The sequence below is a fragment of the Apaloderma vittatum genome, unplaced genomic scaffold, assembly GCF_000703405.1.
Source record: "Apaloderma vittatum isolate BGI_N311 unplaced genomic scaffold, ASM70340v1 scaffold22924, whole genome shotgun sequence".
Taxonomy (NCBI): Eukaryota; Metazoa; Chordata; class Aves; order Trogoniformes; family Trogonidae; genus Apaloderma; species Apaloderma vittatum.
The window spans coordinates 1642-13095 of NW_009711267.1; the positions used below are offsets into that span (position 1 = coordinate 1642).

Here is an 11454-nt window from a genome sequence, read left to right on the forward strand (position 1 = left end):
GGAGACCTCAGCGCTCTCTACAACTACTTGAAAGGAGGTTGTAGAGAATGTTGTCAGGCATTGGAACAGGCTGCCCAGCAATGTGGTTGAGTCACTGTCCCTGAAGGTGTTTAAGAGACAGGTAGATTTTGTGTTCAAGGACATGGTTTAGTGGTGTTCACAGGGCTAGGAAAAGGTTGGGCTCAATCTTGAAGGTGTCTTCCAGCCAAAACTATTATATGATTCTGTGATTCTAAGTCTGTATGTAGTGTATAAGACCACTGCCAAAGCATGTCAGAAAGTCACTCTGCAAATGAAGAGGAAGTGGAATATAGCTCCCTGGCAACACTTTTATAACGATGTTATCTTGGCACTGAAATGGCACAGATCTACGCTTCATCCATGTTAGCGAACAGGGGACTAACAGACTGGAGAAGTCTCAACAGGCCCAAAGAACAGAGGCAAGAGCAAGCAGTGCAATATTTTCAAGAGTTTTCATCCCTTAATACTGGAATTCATGACCATTACACTGCAGGCAGCACTGCACTGCATTGGTTTAGCAACTTAGGAAGAAATTTGGTTGTAACTGTGCAAGAAAAGATACTACAAGGAAAATAACATCAAGCACGTGTACAAGAAGGTTAATAAAAACCAGTCATTAACTCAAAAGTGTACCAGCATACACACACACACATGCATGCACTGTATATAATGCAGAAGTCAATTCCTTTCACTTATTTTTCAGGAACTGAACAGAACATACTTGCCCACAGTTATGTGAAAATTCCCTGCCACTTTATTGACATAGAGATGACCATGAATTCTGCATGCATCTGGAGACTGTAATGAGTTATCTTCCCTGTTTAAACAAACAAATAAAATTTAAAAAAGAAAATATTACTTGATAATATTCACTGTCTAACAAATAACAGCAGTACAATTAGATTTCTTTTTTCTAGCATAAAGATACAGCATTATCATCTACCTCTCCTTATCATATTCTTCTCAAATTACAGCAGTGATGGTGGAATGGAGGGAAACTAATAAAGGTCAGTCTGATCCATTAAGCTTTCATTCATACTTTTATTCAGAGATCTGTCCTACAAAGCTAACTTACGATACCTGAACCTGGGAACAGAATAAGACTGTGAATGTATCTTTTTTCCAATTACTTTTACCAAAAATGCTTTATTGGAAAAAAATTAGTTCTACAATAAACAGAACAAAATTAACAACAATGCAGCAAGAACAACCTTCAACATTTATTTCTTATGAAACCTTCCTCTTCCCACACTTGTTGGGATGTCTACAACTCAAGAATATATTTTGAAATCTGATCCTTAAAGGGAAAAAAATAACCCCAAACCCAATTTTTAAACACATCTCATAAATACCATCTCAAACACTGCAGTAACAAGTATCACAGGGGCATGGAAGGCCTTAATGAATCTGAAGACATCAACTAAATGAGAAAAAAAAAATCTGAACCCTCTTCAGCCTCGCCTTAGGAAGAAAGGATTTATTTAGTCCTCAAACAGGGAGACTGCAACATAGAAAGTACACACAGCATTTGTGGTGTTTGTTTTATTTACAGCTTACTTGTGGGGGGTATTTTGTTTGTTTGAAAGGGGAAAACAATTTCAGCTTTCATGTAGAAAGCATTTTCCCCTGGAAAAAAAAAATAAAATCACATAGCATTTAGATTCAGTCAGACCAAGCTTTCTGTGCATTAGTGGGGAGCTGGAATAAAGTGTAAACACAAAGTTTTCTCCATACAGCTTTAGCAGTGCTATCTTTGACAAAGGCATTTACTAACAGAACATGTTTTTATTTAAAGGGTGATTCTTTCAAAACTATTAAGTCACAGCTAATAGCAGGACTTTTTTTTAATGTTGCTGAACAGAAAGATAGTATTTCTGTTAAAAAAAAAAGACTCCTTTAGTATTGCTTTAGCATTACTAATACACATTAAGAAGGAAGCACTGGATATAACAGACTAAAAAAAAGGTGTGTGTATGTATTTATGTGTGTGTCTGTACCATATACCCATATGTACACACAAAAAATCTGGAAACCTTCTCCAGGCTGGAAACCCCAGAGGTTTTCATAAAATAACAGCTCTCCAGAGCAAGTATCAAGTACACTATTTTAAAATGCAATAAAAAGCAGTGAGGTAATTTTTTCTTACAACCTTATCTTCTGGAAGAAAAACTGAAATAAACCTACAGTCACAACCACAATAAAACGTGCAGTCTAATTAAATAGGGCGGAGAAAGAGGGGAATGATGACACAACATCCCAATTTTTCTTACCGTGGTGGCAGTGCTGTAGAAGCACTTTTAAAAGCACTTTTGAATATCACATCTTGAAGAGAGTGCTCTTCCTGCAGCCTGCTCTGAATTAGCTGCAGCACCCTAAAGATTAGAGAGACATGTTTGAAAGCATGGAACAGTAAAAAAAACCCAAACTTGACAATTAATCATCAGTTGCAGATGATAAACTGAGACGTTAACAAGGTTCACATCAGTATTCAAGTGTTACGTTAAACTTTAAGAATGAGGTTTTATAGACAGCTTAAAGCTCTGGTGTTCGCAGTAGCGTGTTACCAAAATACTGAGACTAGGCAGACTCCCACATATGCTTCAGGTTCTATTACAAGACTATCAGTACAGCCATCACACACTTAACCGAGCTACTCCAACATAAACGATAAACAGCGTGTCAATTCAGTTATATGAAAGACACAAAATCATCTGCTTGCGTGAGAATGTGCCAACTCGTTACTATGGTTCAGCTTTGACATTTAGGTATCAAGCTATCTGTGTTACGCATCTGAACCCCTAATTAAAACCTGTGCTAACAAGCACTCATTTGGAAGCATATTTCAGCGAGTCCATACATCCTGCCGTGACTCAATTCCACAAGTAAATCCAAAGCCAATTTTTTCCATAAAGGAGATCTCAAGTCATGAGCAAAGCAAAGTAAATTAGTATCTTTTCACAGGTTTGCACTCTTAAATTAAAAGCAGGAGCTGTTAGACCCAAGACATAGCTGTGTCATGCAACTCTGGTGTACCTCAAAATCATTCCCAACACAAGTAACACAAATCACAGGCACGCATCTCTGTGCCTTACCTTTGCCATTCTCTTTGCTGTGGGCTGAGATCAAACACTACCTGAAACAAAAATAACACATTTACTAAAAACACGCAGGAAGCACTGAAGTCCTATCCATGAAACCTGGAAGAGAATTAGGGCGTAGGAAGGGGTCGGGTGTTACCATCAACTTCACACTTGGTACCACATACTGGAGTTTACGACAGGACTTTGCACTTTAAATAATACACCAAGTGTTCGAGGATGGACATTTCTGTCCCTTCCACCTACTCCTCCATTATTTGCTCGCTTGTATTTTTAACTTCAGCATCTTTTCCCAAAGCTCTCATAACCTGAATCAGGAGTCTCTGCCCTTCTAGCCTTTGCCTAACTAGAACCAGTGTGCAGCAATTTAATTCTAAGTACTATAATTGACACATACAGCTTTGATGCAAAGAGCAATGAAATAAGCAGAGAAGCATCTCTGAAAGACAAGGGTGCAGGTGCAGACTGATTGTTTCTTGGGTCATCCCACATTGAGCACTTCTTTAAGACATGCTGCCAGAGCTGCTATACTTCAGTCAGCACAAGAACACCACCAGTAACATCGGTGCACCACATTCAAATTTAAATAACACATAGGTACTCCAGACAGTAAACTCAACTGCATTTAATGCTCAAACCTACCCAGAGCTACAGCAAAAGAGACCTAGTACAGAAAGTTTCCTACTTATAAAATTTTAAGCTGCTAGCATGCAGCAGCTACGGCACCACAGAGATGATTGTCCAGAGAATAAACGTTCCAAGAAGAACAATCTAAAACAAGCTCCTTCCCCTTGCCGAGCGCATCCTTCCATTCAGCTATCTCCTCCTACTCACACGTACGAGGAGGAATTTGGACAAAACTCTAATAACTTGGAGTATAATTCAGTTATTAGGGAATGTAATAATTATAGCAGGAGGTTACGCTCTCTAATAGGTTTTCTATAAATGATGAATTACTTTCACACCTCAAAGTTTATTGTATTAAGCAAGCAAAATCACTTTAAGAGCATAGGCTTACACAGTTCCAGAGCCTTCGGTTCACAACACAGAAATTAAAAGGATACTGACCCAATTTATGACCTTTAATGGCATTCCATATTAAGACTTTCCACCCCTTTTTAGAACCACAGTACTTCTCTAGTTAAAAACCAGTAACGTCAATTCTCTCTTTATGAGAACTCTGATAGTTTTCCTTCTGTATCAAATATTGTGAGCTTTTATCCCCAGAATTCACACATCTAAAGATAACTAGCTGTAGGAATCACTGGCTTGTTAAGAAGCACCGATGAGGAAGTCTGCTGTATTCAAGAGAGTTGTATTTGCAGGGAGTGAATATGCAGAAATCCCAATGTCAGCCTTTGCCCTGAGCAGATTTGTGGGATGAGCACTGCAGACATCACTCAAGGATCAAACAATACTTGGGGAGGTTCTCTGAGGCCCAGTTGTGGGGGGATAAAAAATAAAAGCAAGCAAAGCAACCTAGCAGTGCTCTGCATCAAGTAAAAAGCAATTTCCTTTTTAAATAAAAGGTAAGAATCAACTTACTGGTTCGTAGATTAGCCCATCTGCAGAGGCAACCATGGTTTCTGCTAAATCCAGAACATCAGCCCCCACATCTATTTAGAACAGGGGAAAAAAATACTAAGTCATACAGATGATCATAAACAAACAAACAAAAAGTTGTAGTTGAAATGAAGATTCACAGTACAGCAGTAAACTTTCAGAATAAATTACCGTTCACTGTGAACAAAGTCCAAAGCAAAACAGAAAGAAATCTGGCAAGAAGTAGATTTCTGGGAGCTAAGTAGAAAGCACAGAACCCTATTTTTCAACCTGTCATAACAGAGTATCATCAACTCATGCACAGTGACCAAAAATAAACTTCTTGGATTTGCAGTATTTTTTCACTGATGTAACACCTTCAGAGACGTTGTATGAACCACATACCCAATCTTTCTAAGATCTGCTAGGCATAAATACTTTCTTCCTGTTTCCTAGGCACTGAATCCAAACAAAGACTAGTCACAACAGAGGATAAAATCATAGAATAGAATAGTTTAAGCTGGAAGAGGCCTTGAAGATCGAGTCCAGCCTTTGTCCCAGCCCTATCAACCTACTAAACTATGTCCCCCAATGCAACATCTAGTTGTCTCTTAAACACTTCCAGAAAAGTGTTATTCATCAAATTAAAACAAAAATTTTTTAAAAGTCAGTATTTCCAAAATTTTTAAGGCTAACTGGAAAATAATTTTAAAAAAATAATTTTAAGAGAAAGAATGGATCACTTGTGGATTAATAGTTGCAAGACAAACACCAATTGCACAGTACTGATGTACCATACCATTAATGCAAGGTTTAGCCTAGTCAAAAAAAGTGAGTTTTGAAGATTTGCTTGCATTCCTGGTAGAAATACTATTCTCTCTCCATCTGAGTGAGGACAACCACAACCAGTCCATACAAATAATGGTTCATTACCTAAATGTTATCAAAAGAATAATAAACACTGCCTTTAAATGGTTCATCAGGAAGATGAAATTATCTGATGGTTCCATATTGTCAAACAATATACCAGGTTAATATTTGCCAAGTTCATAAAAAAATAAAAGTTCTGCTGAACTCCTGCTGCTGAGTTGTGTACCCCAATAAGCTTTTAGAACACTCCAATTAAAGAGAGACTAGAACAAGAGGTCCTTTTTTTTTTTTCACTGAGAAACAAAGCAAAGTTCTGTGAGAGGAGATGGCATAAATACTTTTCTTCAGATCTCCTACCAACTCTTCCAGTGACTCGTATGCCATTAAGATCACTACATGCCATCAAGATCAGAAGAAATCTCAGAATATTTTTAACAATACCCAACCATATTGCAAGCACATACTCTGAAAAGCTGAAAAGCTGTTAAAGTGTTTCAAAAATTCCACTGATAGAATACTTACATTGACACCTCATGGCAACTGTAATATCAATATTGATTCTTAACTTACTGGAAAGAAAAAAAAAAAAAAGGCAAAAAGTTAATAAGTAACATTAAGTACAAGTATCAAGAGATACTTTCTCAGATGACTTGCATAAACATAGTCAGAGAACTTACACCAATAAACTTACGCTGACTAAAACTTGGGTGAACCAAGATAAGACTTTTAAAGCACTGATGACCACTCATAACTTAAAAACATCGGATTACCCTGTTGATTTTTACTACAAAGCTCTCGCTTTTTTTTTTTAAATATTACTGGCCCAAGAGTTTGTCAGACTCTTACTAATATGCAGTTTTTGACGCTTTATACATTTTTTTTCCACACAACTATAACAGTGCGATGAATTCCACAGAATGCAGTGGATCACGAGAAAGTGGGAGTTACAAATCTAAAACAAGTAATCATGTGAGCACCTTCCTCCTGTTTTGCCCTTATGGCAGGCCACTGTATTTCCAACACCAACCAGAGTTCCTCAGGGCAGTGACATTCAGGATTGGGCTGAGAAGTTGCTAAAACCAATTGCCAGAAAACGCTGCCATGTCATAAAGATTGCTGGTTTTGCCAGCACTGCTTCTGGAAAAAGCTCTTTTCTCAAAAACGCTCCAATATTATAATAGCAAAATGCCTTGTATTTCAGCATCTTTATCCTGAATGTTTCCATAATGAGGGGAGGCAAAACATAGTTCTCATGACAGCAAAAAGGAAAAAAAAAAAAAATCAACACTCCCAAAAATCCATCACACCAGAAGCGTGATTGTGTGGCATTCTCCAATATTCTGGGCATTTCCTCTTGGTTTTCATGTTACTTTCACAAAAGCCATTTAAACTATAATGAATATATCCCCTCACTATAGTCCTTTCACTTCCAGGGAGCTTCTTTTGGGAACGTGGCTCCCCACAAACAAATCACAAAAGCAAGGGACTCAACATTGTCTCAGCTTGGGACCAGACATGGTCAGCAGACAGGAAAAAAGCAGCTGAAGTGATACCAATCTCTGTTGGTTTAAACTGTCACAGAACCACAGGCTGAGTGATGAGCCCACAGTCAAACCCGAAAATCTGCAGTAGGACATCTCCCAAGTCCCTTAATAATCTCTTAACCGCTAGATTATCCTTCCCACATGATAGCTACACTAGGGAAATAGCCTACTTTAGCGAAGACCCAAATATGAAATTCCTGTCTGTCTGAACGGATTTACTTTAACTTGAGGGTTTTTATGCACCTCCCTTCAATTTCTCGTATTTTTATCTCCTCATTAGAGAAACCTTTGGCATTTCTGATGTACAAGACAACCAATAAATACATATAACTTTAGCTTGTTGCCACAGCAACTAGTCAAAGAGCTATTAACGTTATTTCAGTTTCAGGCACATGATATTTAAGGGTGTTCAGTGCACAAAATCTCCATTAACTTCACACAGACTGACAAACTCAGGAAGAACGGCAAATACGCTCCATACGAGCTCATGAAACCAAGAGCAAAACTCTTCAGCTGATCTTGGAGCCCATAACTTGAGACAAGGTCAGTAGCAACCTCTAGGAAAGGCGGTCAAAGTTCGGAGTGCTTAAGGTTCACCTCCAGCAGCACAAAGTAAAACAGGAATACACAAATCAAACAAACTAGAGTAAGCATCATGCAAACATGGTGGGTTTACATAGTTGATGAGGAGTTAGATATTACAAAGTCCCCTGAATTATTAGCAAGTCATTCCTCAGGGGATGCCACCCATAAAACTACACCATTTTGACTTTCATTGCAGAAATCTCAATTTCTCTTCTTTATATACTCCAGAGAAGGAAAAAAAAAACCAAACAAATCAATCCACAGAAGAAAACTCAGGTCCTTTTAGTATTTCGGTTTTTTGTATCAATCACAAATTTCACACAAGTCACACAAATATTTTTAATCTATTCTGGCCTGCAAAGCAGACAGCTTAAATTTTAAAAGGAATTACAATGAATAAAAGTTACCTAGTAAAATCCTTGTCTACTTCATATTCATATTTCATCCATGTGTCCCGATATACCATGAATTCCATTACAGTCAGGAAAGCTATTGTTGTAAATGCTATCAGAGAAACTGAGTGGTCAAAAGAAAGGAAAAAAAAAGTTTAGAATGTGAGAAATATTTAGAAACATAAGCACAACAAAATTCTCACATTCCAAAATGTAAGCATTACCAGTACAATAGCAGTATCTTTGATTTATAAATTCATAAGCTGCTTTTAGAAAAATGTTTCCAGATCTACAGTATTTGCTTTTACATCAAATGGGAAAAGAACAAGTCCTACCTTTGCATCAAGAAAGAACTTTTTACCTTAAGTACAAATACTAGAATGATGGGAAGGTTGTGAAATCTCTGAATGGAAGAGTTAAGAACAGGTTAGATCCTCTTCCTCACATAAAACAAAAGGACCACAAATCACTGCCAGGCAAACTCAACCCTAAATTCAAGAGCAGGTGCACCCCGAAGTCCCTTCAAGCCTCCACTTGTCTGCAACCTAAGTTTTCATAACAAATCTTTTGTAATTGGTTTTAGAGTCGAGAAGCTAACAGACAAGAGAAATTATACACATTACATGCACTGACCACTTAGAAAAAGGTGCCCTGATTACATTACTTGTGTCTAGTTGCACAGTCAGAACTCCCACCCCAATATGACAAACACTCTCCTGGCTATAAGCAACACACAGGTACCTTTTCTGCCAACAGCTAAACAAGCAAAAAACTGACTTGAAATTATTTTCATGACAAAAATTAATTGGTATATTTTAACAGTTTATGTGCCTCACTTATCTCCAATGCAGCCTATTCATAACACTTGCAAAGCTGCACAACGCAAAGGGAAGATTATCCTACCACACGTAGTCAGAAACGTACCAACAGATGCCCAGAAGCACCTACTCTGCTCCTTTTATTAAATGGGGGCTTTTGTTATGTTGAAAAGAACTTCAGTTATGGAGCAGAGCAGTGACCTGCACAGCTTATTGACAGTAGATGCCTTCCTTCTGCATTCTGTGGAGTATTTCTACAGAGTCTGTGAAGGGCAGTTTGAGAAAAAACAAGCCCCATTGCCAACAGGCTTCAAGTCACCACACAGTGGTGTACAGCGCGGAGGTGGCGGCCGGGGCACACGGGCACCGTCCAACAGGATCAGAAGAGAAACAACCGGCTGCAGCACTGACCGCTGCACTCAGCAGCAGCACTTCAAGTTCTAGCTTTCAGCTGAAGCTACGCAACAGTCACACCTATGAAAAACCTTCATGATGATGTACACGATGAAAGCAGAGGCACCAATCAGTGAACTATTCTGGCCATCAATCTCCTTTTGGAGCCCAGTAGGACAGACTCAGCCCAGCTATGCCCCAGGAACACTGGGGCCATACCACTCATCCAAAGCCACAAGGAAACAGCTGCTTCCCGGGTGATTCTGAGCAAAGGTTATTTGTGGATCTGAACAGGAAAATTAAGTCTGGTAGAACTTCCAGAGACAGAACCTCTCTTCTGAAGGCTCTCCCAGCCCCAGAGCCGGAGACTCAGCCTGCTTGAGAGACCGGTACTTCTTTCGCAGTGGTTTTGAAGGCAATGACAGTCTGAGAATAGAGTCTTGGTGTGTTTTGCATCCCTGTCATACCAGAAACTAAGCCTGGCACTTTAGTCATGAAAGAAACAGGAACACTATATCCAAATTTTATAACGGCATAGAACAAGGATATTGTCATTTATAAGGTTACTGAGATAAACCAAAGAATGCTAAAGTAACTTCTAGTGTTGAGAACTCCTTAAAGCACACTTCACCAAAGTGAAGCTCTCATGAAAGATTCATTTACTGTTTTCCTGCAATTTACAATATAAATACAATTTGCTTTCTCAGGAACCAGGACTAACATTAGCAACAAATTATTTAATCAGCTCTTAAAGATTACTTTATATACAATAATCCTTTAATTATTAACAATGCCATTCAGGAAACACAGTAAAGCACTAGATATCCTTGTGATATTTACTTCTACACTACAAGTGGCATAGTGACTTCAAAGGCTTATCTGTAGATTGCAATTGTTTCTTGAATATTTTATTCAACAGAGTTCCAGACATAATCACACCTCAGAGAGATTTTTGTCCTCCATTTCAGACTAAGTGCTAGCAGTTTCCTATGGAACAGCAAACAATTCCAACAGTCTAATTCCTGATGGGGCTACCTCAAACTCACCCAACTCAAAGGCACAATTTTCTGCTCAGATACATCAGAAAAGGTATTTCTTACAGCTACAGCTTCTTGAGAGAAGTTCAAGCGACTAACAGGGACAGTACAAGCACATGCCCTGGAGTAAAGTGTTTAGTTCTTCAAATGGCTTTCCTTACTCTTACTACACCTTCAAGACAAAAGGCTTAAAAAAGCTGCTCTTCATCCTCACGCTTAACTTAGCCAGCTCAGACACCTCTGGAGAATGTTTTCCCTCTTTTATGAAAGTAGAGAGTTGAATCTCACACAAACTTCAGCTCAAGCTGACACAGAGAAAAGTGCTTAGTGGGGCAATAAATGAGGAAGTTTTATTACGGCCTTGTCACAGTGCACTTCCAGTTGTAAATGGTTAGAAGTTTTTACAGCGAACCTTTACAATGGTTTGAGTCTCACCAGCTTTACACAAAAAACTCACTTCAGATCAATGATGAATGCATTTATTTGGATATTATGTCTCTACTTGAAGGAGATGAGCTCTGTCAGTCCACTAAAGAAATCAAGAAAACAATTTTGGCTAGTTTTGAATGAAGAGATGTCTGTCTTCTATCTAGGTTTCTATTCCCAGAGCACACTAGATCAAGCTAATAGCCAACAAGAATCATGTCAGCATTTCAGTAAGGCCTACCTGTGCCTCCGCTCGCTGAAGTCTCCACATAGCTTTCAGGAACCTTTGGAAAGGCATCCAGTTCTTTCATCAAATTCAATGTTTTCTTCCGATTCAGTCGCCTCATCTTCAGAACACTCCTCCACCTCCTCCTTCATATACTCCCTCTGTTGTGAGAATAAATGGTTGTGATTAAAAGACACAAGCAATATTGCTCAAACCAACTGGCTAGAATAATAAAGTAATAAGGCTTTAATTAGTAAGAAATATGTTTTAAAGAAACACATGCTAGACAACTGGATTGTCACTCTTGCTTCAAGAAAACTATTAAAATTGTCCTGCACACTGCTGCTTACATTCCACCCACAGCCAGCACATTCACCATCTAATTACCATTTTTTTCTCCATTAAATTCTTATTGGTATTGGATATAATTTTAAATTAAAAAACCCAGAGTCAGTCCTGAAGTAAGCTTGCTAAACAGATCTGACAACACATGGAAGTGCCT

General features: G+C 38.4%; 1 protein-coding gene across 1 annotated transcript; it reads right to left on the reverse strand.

The window, feature by feature from the left end:
- Nucleotides 1–742: 742 nt before the first annotated feature.
- On the reverse strand, nt 743–11113 carry LOC104272573 (endoplasmic reticulum-Golgi intermediate compartment protein 2; the record flags this gene model as incomplete). The annotated part of the gene is made up of 7 exons (XM_009867606.1): nt 10968–11113; nt 8068–8176; nt 6054–6100; nt 4665–4735; nt 3114–3154; nt 2292–2393; nt 743–838 (listed from the first exon to the last, which is right to left on the reverse strand). Coding segments are annotated over exons 1-7 (572 nt in total), but the record flags the coding sequence as incomplete, so codon positions are not given.
- Nucleotides 11114–11454: the final 341 nt, after the last annotated feature.